The sequence below is a fragment of the Battus philenor genome, unplaced genomic scaffold, assembly GCF_028537555.1.
Source record: "Battus philenor isolate CCGP_79_NKW_IND1 unplaced genomic scaffold, ilBatPhil1.0.hap1 SCAF_25, whole genome shotgun sequence".
In the NCBI taxonomy this organism is placed as follows: Eukaryota; Metazoa; Arthropoda; class Insecta; order Lepidoptera; family Papilionidae; genus Battus; species Battus philenor.
The window spans coordinates 11752537-11777447 of NW_027181688.1; the positions used below are offsets into that span (position 1 = coordinate 11752537).

Below are 24911 nucleotides of genomic sequence, written 5' to 3' on the forward strand. Positions count from 1 at the left end.
TGAACATTACGTAGACTAATATATAGCTACTTCCGCACATGCAGTAGTAGCCGTGCAACAAAGTGCACTGCCCGCCAGCCCGCTGATAAATGCGTGTGCGGTAAACAATGTGAATCACACAACTACAACCGTTAAATCACTCAACACGTGTTTCACCCCTCCACGGGGCATCTTCAGGAGTTATGTTACACCGATTAGTGCCAAACACAGTCTAAAACACAGATCTTTTCCGCATCCGCATTTATCAGCCGGCTGGCGAGCGGTGCACTTTATTGCACGACTACTACTGCATTGGCGGAAGTAGCTATATATTGGTCCTTTTCTTACTTAGGATGGATTCCGCAAAGTAACGCCTGAATTTATTTGGTATTACGTAGACTGTTTTGTAGATATAATGACAGTTCGAATTTTCATTTCAATTTTCGTTACAACTGTATCGCTGTCATCACGAACTTATCAAATTTATTTGCAACAAACACAATGCATATACTTTTAATATATTCATTTATTTTAGGAGACAAACAAATGTTAAAATAAAGTTAAATGTAAGATTAAATAACTGTAGCAGACTAAGTTAACTTCGGTGGAAGTCTTCACAGAGTTTTACAATGTATGTACGTGAAATAAAATGAAAAACTTATTGTCCAAAGTAACTTTAATTCGTGAAACAAATTAATCGTAAACGAACAGAATTAAAATTATCGCGGTGATGAGCGAAGTTGCCGCGCCATGTTCATTCTGTTTTGCGCGGATACCTTGCGCATGCGCAGGGAGCTCGAGCGAGCCGATTACATCGAGCGCCGGTAGGTGGCGCTTTACACGGGGTAATGCGAATGTACACACTTTACATTAATTACATCTTCTCGCTTACAAAAAAAAGAGAATGCAACAGAAGAGCTACGCTTTTACAGAATTATTAATCTAATATATAAAATTCTCGTGTCACGGTTTCGAACTTGAACTCCTCCTAAACGGCTTGACCGACTTTTACCAAATTTTATATGCGTATTCAGTAGATCTGAGAATCGGCTACTGTCTATTTTTCATACCTCTAAGTGATAAGGGTGGTCCACCCCTAAATTATTTTTTTTTAATTTTTAGACAATTTTTTTGGTTTTTATTTTATTATGATATAGCATACAAAAATACATACAACCTTAAATTTTCACCCCTCTACGATCAACCCTTATTTTTTTTGTTAATTAAAACCCTATTTTTTTTTTGCAAAACAACGTTTGCGGGAACAGCTAGTAATAAATAAATATGTTTTATGTATATATTGAAATTTAGTTTTGGTTGTGAGAATTTGAAGATGCCGCGTGGCCTGGGTTGGTAAGTATATAATTAACGGCTAGCGATCCAGCTCCACGGCCACGTGCAGGCTGGGCGCTGGGCGATCTTCGGCGCCGACTGCTGGTCGCTCATCCGCGTCGAGCGCTGGTCGCTCGTCAGCGTCAGAAGCGTAGGAGAGATCGCTTGCAGGCGCGGCGTACTGTCGGCGCGCGCTGGGCAGACTGAACTGTGGCACCGGACCCTCGCCCAGGTTCACGATGGACACCTCATCTGGTTTCTCCTCCTTGACCAGCCGCGGCGCCTGCATGCTGCGCCTGCTGTGGCCGTTTACCTGATACAATTTTATTTGATATCCTTTATTGTTAATAAAAACATACTTAAAATTATAACAAAAAAGAGTGTTTATAGAAAAAATGGTTTCCAATCAACTTGTATAAAGTGATCGCTTTGAAATACGTAGTTTATTTTTGTTATTGGTGTGCGACAAAACAATGACCTCTTGCGAAATATCTATACGAAGATATGGAGTAAAAAGACTGAAGCTTCAGACCAGGGGTATATAACTCGCGGCCCGCAATGAACATTATTAAAACCACTTAATGTAACGTTTGGGTAAAAAAGATCTCGGCCAATATTATTTCTTCCGGAATAGTAAAGACAGTATCAGGGTAGATATAAAATAAAAATATTTATTTCTGTTAACATTTTGTGGCGTATCTAAAGATAATGATTGTTAATTTGATGAAAGTTAGTTTTTAATTTTGACACACCTGCTCTGGGATATCTAAGCCTTGTTTTCCATTCAATTATTAACCGCAATGAGTGGCGTAGGCGCACCGAACTAGAGAATTATCGTCGTTGTCGTGTATAGACGCACCCTACAGGGCATAGGTCTCCCCTAGAGATATCTATAGGGGATTTAACATAATCGCCACGCTTGGCAGGCTGGTTGGCGATTGCAGTGTGGTATTATGGTACGCAGAGGACACCGCTGTCCATCCTCTGGAAACTTCTTTGTCAGCAGTGGAACTCCTATATAAATAATGGACAAAATGCGAATTATATATCATTGTATTTCGGGAATCGAATTAACAACCTAGGATCGTAAGTATCTGTCCTCTACCACAATGCTACCATTATATGTAATGATATTAAATAAATTAATTAAAATAATGTAACGTGACGTTTAAATTTCGACTTTAAAAACGTACGCTTATATAATAAACTTCCAAAGATATCTCAGATCAACCTGTCTTTAGTTTTAAATCTAAAACTAAAATTATGTTATTAAATAAATCTTGTTGTAGTATTCCGCTCCCTAACCGCGAACAGCGTGGGCGAACCGTGGTTGGATCCGGATCCATCTTCGGCTCGCCTGTGGTCCACGCTGCCGTACTAACCCGCAAGCACACTCCAGCAACACAACCCGTCAAAGCTCTACCGCGAAGAGCCTTAACAACGTGCAAGCGTCCCCGTGCAACTGGTAGCCTCCCCAGCTTTTAATTTCTAATTTTAAATCTAGTTCACGGACCCTTCGGCTCCGTGAACTCAGTACCGATGAAGCTGTAAAAGCCTTAAGGCTAACAGCATTAACATCTTCAGAAACAATAGATAGTCGGTCGAAATGTTAGTAGCTTGTTGACGCAGTTTAAATTTACCTTAAAAAATACATTTAAAAAACTTTTAAGTTAAACGTGTATTGTGGTGGTTGTGGAAAAATATGTACCTAGTCCGCCATATTGGAACGGCGTCCATCTTGAATTTTAAATTTTGACATAATTATCGTGTTTTACTAGTGTAGCCCTTTCATTTGATGCTCATATTGAGGGTGTTAAAGAAAAATATGTAATCCGCCATTTTGTATCGGCGGCCATCTTAAATTTATATTGTTATTGATTTTATTGTATTGTATTGTCATCTAAATTAAATGTGTGTACCAAATTTCAGATCAATCTGACAACGGGAAGGTGTTTAAATTTCAATTTCTAATTTTGTCCCAAATAAATTCCGTACGGGTCGAACTAAATAAAACCGTTTAAAAATATTTAAATTTTCTTTAAAAAGAGCAACTATTCAGCGTTCCGTGCCGGTGGTAACGTAATGCTTATAATGTTATAATAATTGAAAATTCGTTGCATGCTAATGTCTAGTTAAATGAAAAAATGGGTTTAGATTTTTTTTACTCGCTGCGTTATATTTCTGTATATTTAATGGAATTCAAGCGTTACCTTGCGGAAGTCCATCCTAAGTAAGAAAAGCACCAATACTTAGCCACTTCCGCACATGCAGTGGTAGTCGTGCAACAAAGTGCACCGCACGCCAGCCCGCTGATAAATGCGTATGCGGCAAACAATGCGAATCACACAACCGCCACCGCCAAATCACTCAACACGTGTTTTACCCTTCCACGGGGCATTTTCAGGAGTTATGTTACACCGATTAGTGCCTCTGTGTTTGGCACTACTATTAGTGCATGTGTGGAAGTGGCTAAATATTGGTCTTTTTCTTACATATTTCTGTATAAAAATAAGTCTGGTAGGACACCCTCGCTTACCTTTAATAAGCTATATGTAGCAGTAACATTGGTATCCTGGTCGACGTTGAGACGATGGGTGTGCTGTACGCGGCTGGCTTCAGTGGGATTTAAACCATAGTCCCGTCTTCGCAATTTCATTTCAGCGTATTCGTATATCGCTTTCTCTCTGCCGGCAGTCGCCAATTTCTTTTTATCTTCAACAGGGATTAAATATTTGGAGTTATTATCGAACATCCTGTGTCTCACGGTCGGGGCTCTGGTTTTGTTGGCGTCGCTTCGCACGAAATGTTTGCTGTAGGCAGGGATTTCAGTGGTGCGCGTGACGTGTGCTGGTGGTGTTTTTTCTGTATCTTCAAGTTGTTGCCCGCGTCTCGGGTCGGCAGCGAGCGCGGCCGATGTCGCCACGTCCTCGTTCGTGTAATCGTAATTGTCTTTCATCAATTGTCGTCTGAGGTTCTCCACCAGCAAAGACGATCTGTTATCCTTTGTCCTCAATTCTGAAATTTTTTTCATTTAACAGCTTCGCTACACGTGTCTCGAACAAGGGAGACAGTCAAAACACTACTTTATTTTTTATGTTAATTTGTTTAAAAATGATTTATATGCTATTAATTATCTTCTGCATATATAAGGTAATTAAAATAAAAAAAATATATAAATACTTTTTTTTATGCAAATTAATGTTATTGAAAAATTTATCGGCACAAAGCGCAAAAATCGACTAGATTTGCGATGACGGTTTAAACGTGAGTGCTCAAATGTTTATCGACGATGTTAACCCAAGCCAAGATCTCCCCTTTGGGGGCCTTTGTGTCTAATCACTCCATTGAGTGTTAGTCGATCTAAGAGCGAAAAAGTCTCGCAATCTGGCAAAATAGTAGAATGTAGAAGGCCGAGAATAGGCTCTCTCGGGAGTCCTAGAGAATTAAGAAATATCTCAGGAAGTAAGAATTGACACCGCAAGTACTCTGATAATATAAGGTTAGGTGATATCAAAAAATAAAGATAAAGATTAGAAAATAAAAATGTACCAAGACACCTAAGAGTAAAAAGACAAGGAAAGGAAGGCGGTGAAAGCAAGACCTCTTGCTTGAAAGAACAGAAATTGCAAGATATTGTGAAGGATAAAAGGAAAGAATAAATGAAATTGAGAAGTATGAAAGTGAGTGTCGAATAAAGATAAAACTCTGAAAAAATTATGTGTAAATTAAGTCCCTGTCCCAAACTAGATAGGAGGTACGAGAGGGTTCCAATAGCGGGGGCCATAAAAAAAAAATAAGGTTAAGAGGAGAACTCACCACCAGGAACTGGACGCTCCGGCGCAGCTGTTGACGTCAAAATCGCCGCAAGCAGGTTTAAGAAATTCTGCAATAGAAAACTGTCGTTCAGTTTTCTGATACATTTGTGTTTCGTACTCTTAGATAAATACATTTAAAAAACTTTGAAGTTAAACGGTTTTTTGATACCCATATTGTAGCGGTTGTGGAAAAATATGTACCTAGTCCGCCATATTGGAACGGCGTCCATCTTGAATTTTAAATTTTGTCATAATCATCGTGTTTTACTAGTGTAGCCCTTTCATTTGATACCCATATTGAGGGGGTTAAGGATAAATATGTAATCCGCCATTTTGCATCGACGGTCATCTTAGATTTATAATGTTATTGATTTTATTATATTGTATTGTCATCTAAATTAAATGAATGTACCAAATTTCAGGTCAATCTGACAACGGGAAGGTGCTTAAATTTAAATTTCTAATTTTGTCCCAAATAAACAAATTCCGTACGGGTCGAACTAAATAAAACCGTTTATCCTAATTGAAAATGTAAAGTTGATCACATGGCTGTTCCATAATAGCGCCGATTGTAAAGTTCCGAGGCGCTTTACTGGTAGTCCTGTTGCACTTCAACTATTACTGAACGTCCCTCACTTGTTAACAACAGAAGTTTAACATCGGTCAGTATTCACGTGTCATCAATACAAGTTAAGTTCAAGATACGAAGAAGATATACTAAGAGGTTACAAAATAAGGGATGTTCTTATTGTTTTTTTCCCATGTTTATTGTAAATACAAAACTTCGTTTAAAAACTGATAGATTTTTTAAATAAAATTCCACATAACATTATTGGAATACGATTTACAAAATTCAAAACGCATTAAAAGTAAATTGAATGAAAATGCATTTTATTTAATAAACGAATATATAAATGACAAGAATTTTTGGCAATGCTGTCGCTTGATTGTTTTGATTTCATTTCGTTCGTATCTCATTAAGTGTATACGTATAAATATTATTGCTAATCTAATATTATATTATAATTGCTAATATTATATTATTGCTAATCTCTGTTAAAAGATGTGTTGTGTTGTGGAGTTTCTTCCTACTTCTTCTCCACAACTAAAATACCTTGCGAAGGAGACTAAAGTCAAAATTGAAGGTTTCAATATTGAATAAATAAACTTTATCCTTTAAATATATAATTTCTTTTATATTTAATTTGATTTGGCAGCAGCGTACTATGCGTAATAACATACCACACTGCGATCGGATATCAGCCTGTTAATCGCGGCGATTATGGTAAACCCTTCCATAGATATCTTTAGCCTACGCCTTACAATGGCAATTTATAGCGTGAAACGACTAAGGAAAGAGGAGATCCGTAGCAGAATCAAGGGCACAGAGGGCAGAGTCCAGAGGGCAGCGCCTCAAACACAGACCTAAAATGGCGTGAAAACATGTCAGAAATAACAAAGGGATCATCAGATATTTCGTTACCTAATTTTATTACTTTAGGATAGCCTATATTCGTATCTTTCAACTCTGAGGCATACTTCCGGAAATATTTGACGTTCGTTTTTAAGGAGGTTTCGACATTATCCAAGTATTTTTTGTGACATTCAGATATAAGCAGTTTGACGCGTTTTAAGAGTTAGAAGGGAAAACTCTTGGTAATCACGTAAAGATCTATTTGTTTATATATCGCTGGTCTGGAGTGGCAGTAGTATGTACACCCCGTACATCGCACGTGCAACCGATGGCTGAACGGTTTTCGAGAGATGACCACGAGTCGGTAAACGGTGGGCGGTATTCGTAAGTCCACTATTAGGTAGACCGACCACATAGTTGAGGTTGCTGGGAATCGCTGGATACGGGCAGCGGAAGGCTGTTCATTTTAGCGATCTCTACAGGAGTTCTATGCCTTACAGAGGATGGAGATAACAATAACGGACTCTGTGTTTGGCACTAATCGGTGTAACATAACTCCTGAAGATGCCCCGTGGAGGGGTAAAACACGTGTTGAGTAATTTGGTGCTGGCGGTTGTGTGATTCGCATTGTTTGCCGCATACGCATTTATCAGCGGGCTGGCGGGCGGTGCATTTTATTGCACGACTACCACTGCATGTGCGGAAGTGGCTAAATATTGGTCCTTTTCTTACTTAGGATGGACTTCCGCGAGGTAAAGCCTGATTCCATTAAATAACGGGAAGTTAATACAAGTTATGTAACGAAATTTATTATAAAAAATTGTTTCTTTGTACCATACACCAATACCTCACTTTGCGTCGTGGTTACGTTCCAAAAAAACACGACGGATATTGAAACGCCGCAAAGTGAATTAAGATTTTGCTATATCAAACCATGTAAAGATCGAAGATAGGTTCCAGGGTTACGAAAATACTACTTTTTAAAAAGAAAATTGAACAAAGTAAACATTTAAAAAACGAAAATAATATAACTCTGCTAATGAATTGGAAAAATATATACCTTTTTTGTAACCAGAAACAACACGTTAGAATTTATGTAAATTTAATATTCTCTTTTAAAAAAGCACAACACATTACACTGCAGCACACTACGTAATTGAAACTGAACTCCAAAATTATCAAAACGAAGTGAAAATAAAACTGTATTCAAATTACGTTGATTTTTAGTTAGAAAGGCAATATCCGAGTTTAGATGGCATGGCGTACTTAGAAACAAAAGTGTTGCCATCGTTTGGAAAAAAAAAAGAAAATTTCAAGAAAAAATTAAAGACTCGAACCCAAAACAACGCAACCTCGAAAATCTAACAACGCACAGTGAAAATTATCACTAATTATACAGCGACGCAACTTCGAAAAAAAACGCAAAACGAGATATTGGTGTACATAGTTGGCATAAGCTCTACTCACGTTTTCTTTCATCTTTTAAGTCGGAGCTCGCATCAATGTGTAGTGGTCTGTTACGGATTGCGGTTCGCTGTATGAGAGGTGGCAACTTATTTGTTTATACGATAACAGCGCTATAAAAACTCGCCACGCACGTGAACTTCGATCTTGTAACGCGTTCAATATGCTTCACATTGCAATACAATAGTTTTATGATTATACGTGAAGTCAAAGTATATTTAAAATTCAACCTGTGGGCTCTCTCGAGTTTGATTCAAATAAATATACATCACGGACAACAATTTAGATAAAAGAGTATATTGGGGTAAATCGGTTTATCACTTACGATAGGCGACATAAGAAGGTACGAGGTCACCCAAAGAGCAATGACAGAGATCCACAGAAGAACCAAGATCTTCGACGTAGCTTAGGGAATTGACCGTCTGAAGTAGGCGGCGCACATCGCTCTTGAAACCGATGGCTTTTATGACCGATAGGTTATAGTGTAACGATCACGGGCCCGTAGATGTAGCCCAGTGATTCCCAAAGTGGTCTATATCGACCCCTAGGGGTTTATGACAACTTGCAAGGGGTCTACGTCAGCGAAAAAAAATTTTGGGGGTCCATGAAATGTAAATGGGGGTCCACGATATTGGATCTCAATACATACACTAATAGTGCCTATTTACTTACATCATACTATCTTATAATATCAAAACATTTATATTATTAATAAATATTTAATGTTACGTATATTTTACATAACAGACACAAAATTTTATTTTGAGTAGTTTTAATTTAAATTCAATTAATAAATGTATAAATTAACATGTGTTTATACTTTAAGTTTTTAACACTAAACTTCACTACAGTTAGAAATTTACAGGAAATCAATATCAGGTAAGTAGGGGGTCTACCTAACACAGAAAAACATGGCAAGGGGTCTACGACACAAAAAAAGTTTGGCAAACTATGATGATGTAGTCTAAATGTAAACAAAATAATCAAGCGACATCACTGCCAATGATTCTTTTTATTTAAATATTCACTTCGATAAAGTGGTCGCACGAAGCGTAATTTTAAAAACAAAACATTGTTAGGTCATCGTTAACGACAAACAAGACACAAAAATAAAATCATAATAATTAGTCGAGTGAAATTTAGTTTTAAATAAGGAAATATTTTAATTGGCTGTGTATACATTGCCGCACTTATACTTGCAAAGGCGCGGACGGAGAATAGTGTAAACATTATAAAAAAAAATGCTTATAGTAAACCTTTTCCGTCAATTTACTTTTAATATGCGTTTTGAAATCTGTTTTCGCCTTATACTCCTCGGAAGTTGTTCGAGAACATTTTTTTAAATTTATATTTCTCCATTATTTTATTCTGCATATTAATCCTACACTTAACACTTTTAATGCCGGGTGAAAAAGATGTTCCTATGCGAGAATAATCGGCCGAATTTGACAGTTTTGGAAAATGCACATAAAAACGTAACGAAAAACAATATTTACATGATTCAAACAGTGTACTTTAGATGAAATACAGAACAAAACATTGTCTAGTTTTTCTCTACTCATTAAAAATTATATAAATAAAAATGGTTTAAATTTTCATAAGAATAGTAAAAGTTGTGTTCTCTCTTACAAAACGTATTTGCTAATTATTATGAAGTATATCTTGAAAAGGTACGATAAGAGCCCAAAGCCGCAGCAAATGACGGCGGCAGCTTGGTTGTCGCTGGAGGGGCCACCATCGATGTTTATGTTTTTTTTTTATGGCCCCCGCTATTGGGGGCCTCTCGTACTCGTATCTTTGGTGGGACAGGGACATTATTGGCAATTTAATTTTTTCACATAACTTTTTATTTTCTCTCTCTTCTTTCATACTTTACTTTCTCTTTCGGTCTATTATCTATCTTTCATGCTTCATTTCTGCTTTCTTTCCCTTTTGCTCTGTTCATCTATCATTCTTTCCCTTTTTCTTTTTACATTTTCAATTTACATTTTTTTTTACATTTTTATTACTTATATCCTACAATTATTTTCCTTCACAATTTTATGTATTATTTTGGTTCTATTTTGTCTTTTTTATCTATTTATTTACTGTGTTTGCTTTTTGTTTATTTCTATCGCACTAGATACGAATGACTGTTTACGATGTTTATGTTAGATCTCGGTACCTCCATATTCTGTCGTCTTCACGGAGTTAAAGTAAGAATTATTTTTTTTTCTCTCATAATGAAATTAGATCATTTATGACGCATTATAAATTAATTTTGAAATAAAGTTTTCAATGCAAATAGTAAAACACGAGGTGCAGGCCGATATATCGGTTTTGGTACTTCTCGCCAGTGTAAACTAAAGGAGTTAAATATTCCGTCCTTTTGCATCCCACTGTTTCAGCGGAGAATTTTCTCTTTCATGGTTTCTAATCCTATATGCTTTATAATCGACAATAATTTGAACGTTCCGCCAATTATTCGACCGAGTGTCGTGTTCTGTATTGTTATATTTAGATGAACATGAATTCGTATAATAACTAGTTGATCCGTGGTTAAGTTTTTATAAGTTCACTTGAACTAGAATGCTCAATGTTATTAGAGTGACAGCTTTTTAGTGACAGCAAGTTTTTTTTTATGACCCCCGCAATTGGGGGCCTCTCGTACCCCTATTTATGGTGGGACATGGACTTTATTTGCACTTTGACAGCACAAGTTAGCGCGCCCTGTCAATCCACCAAGCGTTCGTAAAAGTGAGCATTATATTTTTGGGAACTTTAAGTGAAGAAGAATCTAGTGGTTATTATCTATATCATATGATGAGAATGAAAACACTTTTGAAACGAAAAAATGAGAGATGCGTTTGTTTCATTATTTTCCACCAGGAATGAAATATTTATTATCTCTTCTAGACAGGGGCGGCTTAATCTATAGTGCAGGGTGTGCAATGCGCGGGCGCAGCCGTTTCAGGGGACGCCGCGACACTCCCTGAGACAGGTAAGAACATCGTCTTGGACCATCATGTTACAACAATCATATGACAGAAACGGACAGCCAGAGCGGTGGCGGCAGTTATCGAATGCGAGCGTCCTTTGGGCGGCCATCTTTTTGAACATTTTGTTTCAACTCGAAATAAATCTTATTTCACGTATTTAAAGTTTAGAAGCGGCCACACAGCGCGGCAGCGGTGTCAAATACGAGCGGCGTATTTTTCGACTATTTCGTTCAACTTAAAATCAACCATACTCCACGTTATTAAAGTTTATACTCGCTTAAGGCGGCATTGCTATCAAAAGCATGTACCGATGCCCGCCGGCACGCGTTTGATCAACAAATCGACAATCATTGCGAATTCAGCTTTATTACAATGGAATAATGTTCAAAATTTCAATTGCAATTGACACACGTAGCATATTTTCAAAATAATATTTGGAATATGAAATAAATACATTTAAAAAAACTATTAAGTTAAACGGTTTTTTGATACCCATATTGTGGTGGTTGTGGAAAAATATGTACCTAGTCCGCCATATTGGAACGGCGTCCATCTTGAATTTTAATTTTTGACATAATCCTCGTCTTTTACTAGTGTAGCCCTTTCATAGGATTAGGGTTAAGGAAAAATACGTAATCCGCCATTTTGTATCGGCGGCCATCTTAGATTTATAATATTATTAATTTTATTATATTGTATTGTCATCTAAATTAAATGTGTGTACCAAATTTCAGGTCAATCTGACAACGGGAAGGTGCTTAAATTACAATTTCTAATTTTGACCCAAATAAATTCCGTCGAATTAAATAAAACCGTTTAAAAACTTTCTTTTTGACGACAAAGTTAATAGTTATAGCTATAGCACGTGGGCGCTACATGAGCTAAAGCCCCTGCTTCTAGAGCTTAAATTCAGTACTAAGTGTTATTTTATATTTCTATTCGTGCATTTATCTTATTTTGTATGTCACTGTGCAAACTAATTCGTTAATATCACTGCTATTGCGGTACACGCCTTGCATAGTGTGGATGGCAACAGAACCCACGTTGGTACACTTACATTATTATAACTGTTACTTTAATTTTACAACGTAATGTGGTTTTATATTACATAAATAAAAAAGTATCATAATTGAAATAAATGACTAATGGGAAGTAAGCTATGATTGTTCCACAAGGTACGCCATTACCGAATGTTGTGTAAATAACATCATGGAAGGTTCCCACAGTCGCGCTACACGTATTTTATCTTATAATTCTATATAAATACGAAAAAATGTATCAATTGAATATACACGAAAGTAAACAATTTTTGCCAATTCATCGCGAGTTCAAGAATTTTATATAAAAACACTGGCTGATCCCGCAAACGTTGTTTTGCAAAAAAAATTAAAGTTTTTAATTAACAAATAAAAAATAAGGGTTAATCGTAGAGGGGTGAAAATTTAGGGTTGTATGCATTTTTGTATGCTGTATCATAATAAAAGAAAAAAAACTAAAAAAAATTGTCTAAAAAATAAAAAAAAATTAGTAGTGGACCACCCTTACCACTTAGGGGTATGGAAAATAGATAGTAGCCGATTCTCAGACTTACTGAATACGCATATAAAATTTGGTAAAAATCGGTCAAGCCGTTTCGGAGGAGTTCAAGTTCGAACACCTTGACACGAGAATTTTATATATTAGACTAGATTGCAGGTTGAAATTAAATATTATTATTTCAGAAGTTGTAATAAAACAGTTCAAAGTTAAAAAAAACTGCTATAGACATCCCATGTACGACTTCTTGCAACACTTTCTGCAGCAGGGGTACTTCCGTTTCTTCTTGTTGAGTATCCGTGCAGCGTCGAGCTCATCTTCTGCTTCGGCAGCGGCGCCTGGCGCGGCGACTTGACTCTTACTGTCTCTCCTCATCTTCTTCCCATTTTTCTTCTTGCCGAGACCGAAGCGCGGACATCTCTCGATGGCTGTCGCCAAGAAATGTGATCTCTTCTTCTCTAGATACTCTTTCAAACGCTGTCTCTCCTCTGTCCTTTTCGCGATCCACTCTTTAAGCTTCTTGTCTAGTAGGAGCCGGTTATCTAACATGAGCTTCGCCTTCTCCGGCTTCTTATATACGTTTTTGTATTCGAATATTTCGTCCAAGTCGTAAGGTCCGCGGTGTTTCTTTTTTGGTGATCGTCTTAAGTTCCTCTGCGTCGTATTATTAGACAGTTGATTATTTGTCGCGTCACCGTGCGTTTCCTGAACCTGTTCTTTGAGTGCAAGTAAATGGTGAACTCCTTCTCCCACGTCTGAATCGTTGGCAGAGCGCAGCGCGCGCACGCCTTCGTCGATGGCCTGTTGAATCTGTCTGTACAGCGCCGCCTTTTCCTGCTCCAAATCTTTTATTCTCTCCTCATTTACCTGCGACACATGCGCAGTATCTACATAAACGACTATAAAAGTAACACAGAGATATACCTTACATGGTATCATTTCCAAAAACAATCAAATGTCTCTCCTACGTTTCATCTGTGCATATATGGGCGCAAGTCTGTCGCGTTGTGAGCAGAAATTTCATTTTAGTTGTTATATAAGCTCGTAAATTTTATACGAGTTTCATTTATTTGTGAAAATAGTTGAAATTTATTGTCGTTGTATGTAGCGTTCACGTTTGGTATTGATCACTACGGTCACAATAATTTTGATTCATATTATTCAAGCGCGTTCGAATTCAAAATCGAACACAGATTTGAATATGGTCGCTGATTAATGGCGTTCGTTTCGAAATTGTCAATTGTAAATAGACTCCATATAAAAGTATATATTCATCAGTTTGATTACCTCTTGTCTTATCTTTCTCGTGTGGTGGTGATCTCGCCACGGAGGAACAGATATATGCTCGTGGGATGGTAGATCACATATATATATATATATATATATATATATATATTAATATAGCATTAAGTTCATTCGGGTACACTATAAAGATCTCGGAGATATATGCGACGGTAGTAGCTAAAACACCGTCGTTATCAACAGCGTATAGAACACAGGAATCTCATACCGGGGCGCTGAACTATGGTGCAATAAGGTCAATATCATATCAAAATTCAATAACTTATTATTTAGTAGGAATATTTACATGAAATTTGAAATAGGAATAGACGAATAAGTAGAGATTTAAAATATATTAAAGAAATTTATTTTATATTGTTAAAAATAATTAATATAGTCACGTAAAAAAATGTTTATAATATAGGAATACACGAAACTTTACAACCAGGAATAATTTATCATAGTTATGTATAAATTATAAAATTATTATTATCAACTAGATATATTCACTAAATATGTATATATCAACAAAAAAAATTACTACTTAAATGTCCGATCGTATAAGATGTCTGATAGTGAAAAATAGTTGCTAACAACGGTGATTTAATACGAAAATTATAATTAAATAGGTGAATATTTTATTAATTTACTTTATAAAAATTACAAAATATTATTATAATTCTTAGTAATATAAAAAATACGTTTAAATAAACATTTCCCTAAATATTATCTAATAACAATTCTTTTACTTCATCCTCTAATTCTATAACTTTTCTTGTCTTTGATCAACTTTTACTAGAAATATACGGATCTGAAGTTTACAAAAGAGTATGCATGACGTCTTCGTTTGTTGACGATCGTGAGCACTGTCTTGCGTGGTGTAATATTTATAATCTTCATTCCTCGCTTCTTGGGCATCCTCTGAAAATTGTCCCAAAGGCAATAAAGAATAATGCTTAATTATATTTTCTCCATGTATTAGCACCTTATGCACTGAAACAGGCATGTTGTACCATTCGTACTTCTGTATCAAAAAACGTACTGTTGCTGCTGCATATTCTTCAAATTTTTTTGCATCAATGGGTTTTGAGCAAGCCATTGTGTGAAGAATAATATAAAATCGCTTTATGAGTTCTTCCTTAACTCCAGTGATATTAGCAATACATGAAAAGTCAACAAAGAATCTTCTTTCAGTATTTCCGTCGTTGGAATTGTCACTTCCTTGACGGAGTTTATCTACAATCAGTCCAAGATCTTCTCTAAATTTCCTTTGTATCTCTTTTTTTCTACTCTTTTTTATGTTTTTCTTCCACACTCCGCGCGGACCATTTTTTAAAATCTAAATTATATGAAATATGTAATATACATTCCATAAATCGAATCCAGCAATGAAGTGTTGATAGTCTGAATTTGTACGCATCTTGTCTGTCTTGTTTAGCTTGAACCTATTGTAGATTATTTATTTCAGTAGGCTTTGACAAACAAATGGGGCACGTTGAAGAAGATGGTGTCTCTGTCAATACTTGCGTTACTTTCCCGTCGATCATAGTCAAAAACATGTTGTATCTTACAGAAACTGTCGTATGTTCAGAAATTATTACTTGAGTAGGTTGAAGCACAGCAATTTCATTTTCGAGTCCTGAAGTAACCTTACAAGTTTTTTCCGGAGTTTCTTTAGTGAATTCTATTGATATAGGACTGCAATACCTATTAGAAGATGGTGATTGATTTTCCCACACTATTTTATTACTAAGAGGATCCATCAATTTAATAGGAACCAAGGAAGCATAAAAAGATTGGCATCCGATATGATTTTACTTTCTCCGGACAAAATTTGTTTACATTCTGCCTGGTCGGATGATCCTTCGCATCCCCATTTCACACGTAATATCAAATCAAGAGTATTTAACAGGAGTTACGTTACACCGATAAGTGTACCACTAATCGGTGCAACATAACTCCTGAAGATCAGCGCATTTATCAGCGGGCTGGCGGGCGGTGCATTTTGTTGCACGACTACCACTGCATGTGCGGAAGTGGCTAAATAAATATTAGTCTTTTTCTTACTTAGGATGGACTTCCGCAAAATAACGCCTGATAATCAATAGGCCGGTACAAAAACATTTACCTAATAGATAACAGATAATAATTTATATAAAATTTAATTTAGAAATACCTACTTGCTTCACTGCTATTAAAAACTCTGTTCTCTCTGACACACTGTATTAATGTTACAAACACCAAATATTAATGAGGAGATCCATTCACGAATGAAAGTAAGCGGCATGGCCATGGATGAGGTGGCTGTTGGTGCCGCAATTTGCTGTAGTGGAGATCACAGACCAGCAGGCGAAGGTTTGGACCTCCAAGACATATACAGGTCTATTTCAACCTGCACGATAATAAATCTATGGGGTAGGCCCATGTTCAAAACGATAGAAAAAGTTTTTGCTGAATAATATTATTATTGTGATAAATTATTTTTTTGAATGTCAATATACCCTCCTCCTAACTGTATTTGTACATTTATATTTGCATCTAAAATACGTAACTCCATCTAACAAATTACGTGAAATGTCTATACCAGAGTTCCCCAAACTTTTTTGTGTCATAGACCGCTTGCCATGTTTTTCCGTGTTGGGAAGACCCCCTACTTACCTGATGTTGATTTCCTGTAAATTTCTTACTGTAGTGAAGCTTAGTGTTAAAAACTTAAAGTAAAAACACATGTTAATTTATATATTTATTAATTGAATTTAAATTAAAAACTACTCAAAATAAAATTTTGTATCTGTTATGTAAAATATACGTAATATAAAAGGTTGTCAAATATCTCCCTTCCGCCTTTTTGTCTTTTGAATTTCGCGGCTATGTACAAAGCGCTACAGAGCTCGTATCTGGCAATACTATACATAATTTGAAAGATCTTGACATAACCTACAAAACGACGCTATGCATGATTAGTTTGGATATTGCGTTCAACAGTTATAGACGTGTAAACATGGAGTTCACTAACGCCGAAATTCGCGCTATTTTAAAGTTTTCTTCGTTAAAGGCAAATCCGCTAGAGAAACGTTCCGTGAGATTAATGGTGTTTTGGGGGATGGTACTCTATCACTTCGAACCGCGGAGGAATGGTTTCGACGATTCAGAGCCGGCGAAAACGACACCATGGATAAGCCAGCCGGCGGAAGACCTGTGACGACAAATACCGATCAAATCATGGACTACATCCAGTTAGACCGGCATGTGGCATCTCGTGATATCGCCCAGGAGATGGGAGTTAGTCATCAAACCATTTTAAACCATCTGCAGAAGGCTGGATACAAAAAAAGCTTGATGTTTGGGTGCCGCATGATTTGACGCAAAAAAACCTTCTGGACCGAATCAACGCCTGCGATATGCTGCTGAAACGGAACGAACTCGACCCATTCTTGAAGCGGATGGTGACTGGCGACGAAAAATGGATCACATACGACAATATCAAGCGAAAACGGTCGTGGTCGAAGGCCGGTGAATCGTCCCAAACAGTGGCCAAGCCGGGATTGACGGCCAGGAAGGTTTTGCTGTGTGTTTGGTGGGATTGGAAGGGAATCCACTATGAGCTGCTCCCATATGGCCAGACGCTTAATTCTACCATCTACTGCGAACAACTGGACCGCTTGAAGCAGGCGATCGACCAGAAGCGTCCAGATTTGGCCAACAGGAAGGGTGTAGTGTTCCACCAGGACAACGCCAGACCACACACTTCGTTGATGACTCGTCAGAAGCTACGGGAGCTCGGATGGGAGGTTTTATCACATCCACCATATAGCCAGGACATAGCGCCAAGTGATTACCACCTGTTCCTGTCCATGGCGAATGTGGTGTAAAGTTGAACTCAAAAGAGGTTTGTGAAAAGTGGCTGTCCGAGTTCTTCGCAAATATTATTATTATATATTTTATAAAGCATTGAATAAAGAGCAAAAAAGCGGAAGGGAGATATTTGACAAATGTTATTAATAATTTTTTACTTTATAGGTACTTTTATAAATAATGTAAATGTTTTGATATTATAAGATAGTATGATGTAAGTAAATAGGTACTATCAGTGTATATGTTGAGATCCACTATCGTGGACCCCCATTTTCATTTCATGGACCCTCAATTTTTTTTTCGCTGACGTAGACCCCTTGCAGGTTGTCATAGCCCCTAGGGTTCGATATAGACCACTTTGGGAATCACTGGTCTATACTGATAATACTGCAGCTCCTAGGCGCATTGTAAGGCATAAGCCGTTCCCGAAGATATATATGGGAGATATACTATAATCGCCACGCTTAGCTGAGGGGTTGGCGATCGCAGTGCGATATTATGCTACGCTGATGCCGCTACTACTGATTCTCTGCAAACATGAATAAAAATATTGCTATCATTTGAAATTTTTTAATATATATGACAATGCGAACATACTATATTACATACGTCGATATAAATTTTAAAACATAATTAGTGAAATATAATAATTTTTTATAGTTATTAATTAATTTCAAATAGTTAATGAAATCAGGCGTTACCTTACCGAAGTCCATCCTAAGTAAGAAAAGGACCAATATTTAGCCACTTCCGCACATGCAGTGGTAGTCGTGCAATAAAATGCACCGCCCGCCAGCCCGCTGATAAATGCGTATGCGGCAAACAATGCGAATCACACAACCGCCACCGTCAAATCACTCAACACGTGTTTCACCCCTCCACGAGGCGTCTTCAGGAGTTATGTTACATCGATTAGTGCCAAACACAGAGTTTACTAACAAATATCAACCAAGTCAGAGAAAAAAGAGAAAAGAGAGAAAGAGTCCTTTTCTTAATAAAATTCAATTAAATTCCAACATTAATTAAATTCAAAAAGATTAATATAATATTGAGAAAAAAATTGTTTACCTACCTTATTGTATATAGTCGAAGCTGCGAGATCGTATCATAAATGATGATATAGGGAGAAGAACCAAGATCACCGACATAGTTGGAATCGCTCGTCTGGCAGCGGGCGTGGCATATCGCTGGTTCTACCGACAGCCTCACATTGAGTCTCCTGCGGTCAGGCTTAGTGTTGCAGCTTATGCCGTTAGGAAGGTAAATGTTTTTTTTATAACCCCCGCTATTGGGGGCCTCACGTACCCCTATTTGTGGTGGAATAGGGACTTTATTAGCATTTAATTTTTTCACGTTATCTTTTGTTTTCTCTCTCTTCTTTCGTTCTTCACATTCTCTTTCGGTCCGTTTTCTATCTTTCATGCTACATTTCTACTTTCTTACCCTTTTGCTCTGTTCGTCTATCATTCTTCCCTTTTTCTTTTAACATTTTTCGATTTGTATTTTTATTTTACATTGTTACTTATTCTATAATTATTTTCTATCACAGTTTAGTTTCTATTTACATTTTTAATCTATTTATCTTTTTATACTCTGTTTGCTTTATTTCTTTCTATCGCCCTTTTGGCTCCTCTTTGATTGTCTCCTCCCTGATTTCAACGGAAGGTAAATGTTACTCTGATATTAATACCGCTAGGATTGTGTTTTAGTTGTCTTCATAGCATTATGTCCTAATTGATGCTTTGAGGTGCGGATATTGTAAATACATTTGTTTTGCAAAAGAATACCATCCGAGCTGTTAACGGTAAAGATCCGCGAATATCCCTGAGAGAGCGGTTGAAAGAGGTCAATATTATTACAGTGGCCTCACAATATATTTGCGGTATTATCTTGTACGTTTAAAATAATTATGATAAATTAAAAAAAAAAAACTAGGGCACCATTAAAAACTGGCTGCTTCAAAGTTATGTCTACTAAAATCCTCTTAATTCATTTGTAATAAACGGAATCAGATTTTTATTTTAAATTTAGCAAAACTTATTGGACAACAATTTACAAAATTCAGAGCGCATTAAAAAGTAAATTTACGGTAGAGGTTTATTTTTAAATAATGAATATTTAAATGGTGAGAATCCTTGGCAGTGATTTCGCACGATTATTTTGATTTCATTTAGGATATGTCTGATAAATTGTATATATATAAATCTATCTTAAACTTTATTGAAAGATGTGTCTTTGTGGAGTTTATTCCTGCTTCTTCTCAACAACTGTAACAACCTGCGAATAAGGGTAGAGATCAAAAATAGAATAGTTTAAATAATAACAAGTTGACGATCGATAAGAGTTCTGTTAAGAGATCCACTCTGTGTTTGGCACTAATCGTTGTAACATAACTCCTGAACATGCCCCGTGGAGGCGTGAAACGTGTTAAGTGATTTGGCGGTGGCGGTTGTGTGATTCGCATTGTTTGCCGCATACGCATTTATCAGCGGGCTGGCGGGCGATGCACATTGTTGCACGACTACTACTGCATGTGCGGAAGTGGCTAAATATTGGTCCTTTTCTTACTTAGGATTGACTTCCGTAAGGTAACGCCAGATTTCATTAAATATTTGAAATTAATTAATAACTATAAAAAATTATTATATTTCACTAATTATGTTTTAAAATTTATATCGACAGTATGTAATATAGTATGTTCGCATTGTCAAATATATTAAAAAAAATTAAATGATAGTGCGGAAGTGGCTAAATATTGGTCCTTTTCTTACAAAAGTTCCAATGTTAAATAAATTAATTTTATCTTTTATCTTTACCAGCTAACAAACCCGGCGTGGATAGGCCCCTGCACTAGGAAGACCGACAACATAATTGAGATTACGAGAAATGACTGAATGCGGTGCAAGATCGGTCTTGCATTGAGCGTCTAAAAACTTACTTGATATTATGCGAATATTGTAGACATTCACAGACTGCCCTTATATATAAGTTAATTATAATTTATCAAAATAAAAAATGATATAATAGAATAGACATGGATAATCGATATGCAATTACTTGATGTAATAACATATCTCAGAGAGAACCTGAATCGAAAAATTTTTTTTCTAGAACCGAACGCAAAGACAGCATTTGTTTTCACATTTTATATGGGATTTTGCTTAAAGCAGATACATATCTATATATTTTTTTTAATGACCCCCGCTATTGGGGGCCTCTCGTACTCCTATTTATGGTGGGACAGGGACTTTATTTGCAATTTAATTTTTCACATGATTTTTATTTTCTCTCTCTTTTCATAGTTTACTTTCTTTTTCGGTCTATTATCTATCTTTCATGCTACATTTCTTACCCTTTTGCCCTGTTCATCTATCATTCTTTCCTCTTTTCTTTTAACATTTTTTCATTTTACATATTTACTTATTTTGTATAATACATTAAATGTCACATTTGAGTTTTATTTTATCACATTTTATCACATTTCTTATTGTATATTTGGATTTTTATTTTTTTGTATAACGTTTTTAACTATTTTCTTGCAACAAGCGAGGAATTCTTTCCTAGTTTCTTTTTCGCCTATCACATATCTATATTTCGGCGTATATAAATGTAAACATGACATTGAAATGTGTATAGCTCTGATAATATAGACACATTGAGGACATCACCAAATGCGGGTAAGTACTTAAAAATATTTCTTGTATCAAAAGATATCCAACTTGATTAATTACTCTTGACATGAACTTTATTTGGAATCGAAATAGATAATTTCGTTGTCGCTTTTCAATCTCGTATATAAATAAAGATTGCCCGGTAGCAGAATTCGAATTTTAAATTTAAATTGTAAATATAAAAATCGAAATAATTAAAAATGTTTTTTGTTAAAAATGATATCGTCTAAATGCTGACCATAACGACGAGTACAATCTTGGAATTTGGACTCGGTATTTCATGCCACACTATGTAAAAGTGATTTTCTTTGAGCAATGAATAGTGACACTCTTCGGCCGAACAATCTCATGGAAGAAAACAGTTAAATAACTCGGACTCACTCTCGATTCAAAACTCCACTTAGCGTTACACAAAGAACATGAGAAATAAGGCCCTGTACACACCAGCACGCGAGCACCGCTTTCGCCCTCGTCAACAACTGCAAATTGAATCGCCTGCAAGTTATTCATAATCGATTCGTCCGGGAAGCGACCAGAGCGAAGCTATACCAGAGAAATCTAATATATAAAATTCTCGTGTCACGGTGTTCGAACTTGAACTCCTCCGAAACGGCTTGACCGATTTTTACCAAATTTTACATGCGTATCCAGTATGTCTGAGAATCGGCTACTATCTATTTTCCATACCCCTAAGTGATAAGGGTGGTCCATCCCTAAATTTTATTATTAATTTTATAGACAATTTTTTTGGTTTTTATTTTATTATGATACAGCATACAAAAATACATACAAACCTAAATTTTCACCCCTCTACGATCAACCCTTATCTTACATTTGTTAATTAAAAACTTTAATATTTTTGCAAAACAACGTTTGCGGGATCAGCTAGTATCTATATAGCAGTTTGAGGTTAAGAGGAAGGAAGCTGCAAACATGAGTCAACGCACAGACAAGACTTGCCCATGCAAGATGTTCGCCAGATAGGGAACTTCAACACCGAGGGCTATAAAAGCAGCAAAAACGTTGACAACAGCTATGGAACAAGGACTTCTCCCCACAACACCTCCAGACTTAACTGTGATAAAGATAAAGATAAAAATGTGATACAACAAAACTAGAAATTAAGAAAATGTAAAATGAAAAGAGGATGAAAGAATGGTAAAACAGAGCAAATAAGAAAGAAAGCAGAATTGTGGTATAAAAGAACAGAATGAAAGATTATGTGAAGAATGAAAGAGAAGAGAATGAAAATAAAATAATTAAGTGAATAAATTAAATGCTAATAAAGTCCCTATCCCACCATAAATAGGGGTACTAGAGGCCCCCAATAGCAGGGGGTTATAAAAGAAAACACCTCCAGAAGGGACAAAGTGACAGCGTCACAAAGACGCGCCACATAACATCCAATTGGCAATGGAATTTGTGACGAATGAAAGAGAAATGAATGGATGACGTTAAGGTGGATGGAAAACAAGTATAGACATAAGAAAATTTAGTAAATAAATTATTATTATTATTGTAACCATTATCCCGCTGTGCCCAGGACGCCAGGATCCCAATACCGGGGACCATAGACATCCAAGTGGCGCAAAAGAACGTGGAGAACTAGTTGTGGAAGAAATTTAAGTTTTAATTTGTAACCTATATGATATTCAGATACCCTCACAAATAAAATTCTATGTTGGTAAAATCCTGTGACCTGGCCGGCTATTGGATGTAACCAATACGAGTTATCAATTTTAAGGGAAGAGATCACAAGGGGACGCCATGGTTTCTCTAGCCCTGTGAGATGTCGCACCATCTATAAAACCACATATGCAAACTAAACGATGTTCTCTTAAAAATGACATTAAATATTCCTTTAAAATTTTTCTATAATAAACACCTGTATTTATTTATTTTTAAACGACATATTACTTATAGCTTGTCGTTTAGCAATTCTGAAGGTTTTAACTAGAAAAGAGTTCATCATAAACTTCGACTTACCTACAAAGCCTCCATCGGAAGCCACGGCTTATATTGTTACTGAATAATTTTTATTATAAAAATTAATTCATTTAATATTAGTTATTGTAAATTGTTTTACGTAACAAAATTTACTACATAATGTGATGTTTCAACAAATTTATTGTTTAATTTAAAAATAAACATGTCAAACTTTTGAATATTAAAATATATGCCGGTAGAGTTAAAAATAGATTTACATATCTATATAACAGGTTAAGACAGGCAATCTCCTTCGCCGTAGGGATGTACAACTATTTTATTGTATCGATATATTGCATTGAAATTTTATTAAAATCGTTAGTCAAAGTAATTGTAACAATAATAAATTATAAGTTTTGTAGATAGAACATGAATAAAACTAAGATATGTACCAAATAATAAACTTTAATCATATTTAACGGGTTAGGAGTAGAGAGGGTTCTTTATTCAAACTGATAGGGCCCACAGTCGCGTGCCGTATGACTGTCTTGTTGTGATGAAGATTGTCAATGCAGTTTCCTGTTGCGGCAGCGTTCTCGAAGACGAATCAAACAAGTTATTTATTCTCTTTTCGCTCAAATCGTGCCGTCGCTCAGTGCTCACGGGTTGAAAGTTATGCGATTGTATGAAGCTTATACTGTCGCACCTATAAAGGTATTAGTCCAGAAATGTATATAAAGTAATCGAAATCTATCTAAATTCATGTACCGTTAACAATAGTGTACGTATTATCTCTTAACTATCTCACATGTTTTTGGAAAAAAAATGAATCATTAAACGTTTTGGTGTGCAAAAAAGTCAAAAACGGCTCAAGGGTCTACTTTATTTTCTTACTTTATTTTTTAAGGATTGATAGAGCAAAAAAATGGAAAATTTCACGGAAAACGCTTATAATAATACTTATTTCCGGGGAGTAAATTAAAAACTTGTTGCGGACGGTTGATATTGCCTATGACTTAGAAAGCCTGTGCATCCAGTGCCTCGAAATCTCTCCCTCGAGGGCGCAAGCCTGAGAAAGTAGGAACCGTGGTGCTGTAACAAAGCGCACTCTCTCTCAGACACGGTACCTCAACATAGCGTAGTTAGTTTGTATTATTTCATTCTAGTTTTGTATTATAATTCAGAGTTAATTGTAAGTTTTTGCATAAATCAGTGTCAATTAACGTGTTTTTAGTATATCACCCTCCGTGTGTTTTTTCCGAGCTAACATATCTATCTATTACGATATAATCCATTAAATATCAATGAGTCAAATGTTTAACCTCAATTAACCTCTCTTTCGCTCGTGGGGTGGCGAGTAATACGATTGAAAGAAACAAACCTGTATAGAATAAGGTACTTAATAAACTCTGTACAAAATAAATTATAAACTAATAATAAGAAATAGAAAAAGTGATGTGTAATAAAGAATTAACAAAGTAAAATAAATGTGTAAATAAAGATAAAATAAATGTAGGATAAAATTAAAGAATAAAAATAAATAAAATGCACCTAGCCACCATAGAGTAAGAAGATGATGGAAGAAAGGCGAGGAAAGAAAGAAGGTATAAAAGAGCAAAACGAAAGATATTGTAAAGGATAAAAGTAAAGAATGAAAGAT

The 24911-nt window shown here is 36.0% G+C and overlaps 2 protein-coding genes across 2 annotated transcripts; both read right to left on the bottom strand.

Moving 5' to 3' along the window:
- Positions 1-1351: 1351 nt before the first annotated feature.
- On the bottom strand, positions 1352-8139 carry LOC137924879 (uncharacterized). Its single transcript, XM_068768262.1, has 4 exons — positions 8008-8139; positions 5128-5194; positions 3848-4326; positions 1352-1624 (listed from the first exon to the last, which is right to left on the bottom strand). Exons 1-4 carry the CDS (start codon positions 8017-8019, stop codon positions 1352-1354), a joined length of 831 nt encoding a protein of 276 aa, XP_068624363.1. The 5' UTR covers positions 8020-8139.
- Positions 8140-12675: 4536 nt separating this feature from the next.
- LOC137925005 (uncharacterized) lies at positions 12676-13508 on the bottom strand. The gene has a single exon (XM_068768432.1). It carries the CDS (start codon positions 13455-13457, stop codon positions 12741-12743), a length of 717 nt encoding a protein of 238 aa, XP_068624533.1. The 5' UTR covers positions 13458-13508; the 3' UTR covers positions 12676-12740.
- Positions 13509-24911: the final 11403 nt, after the last annotated feature.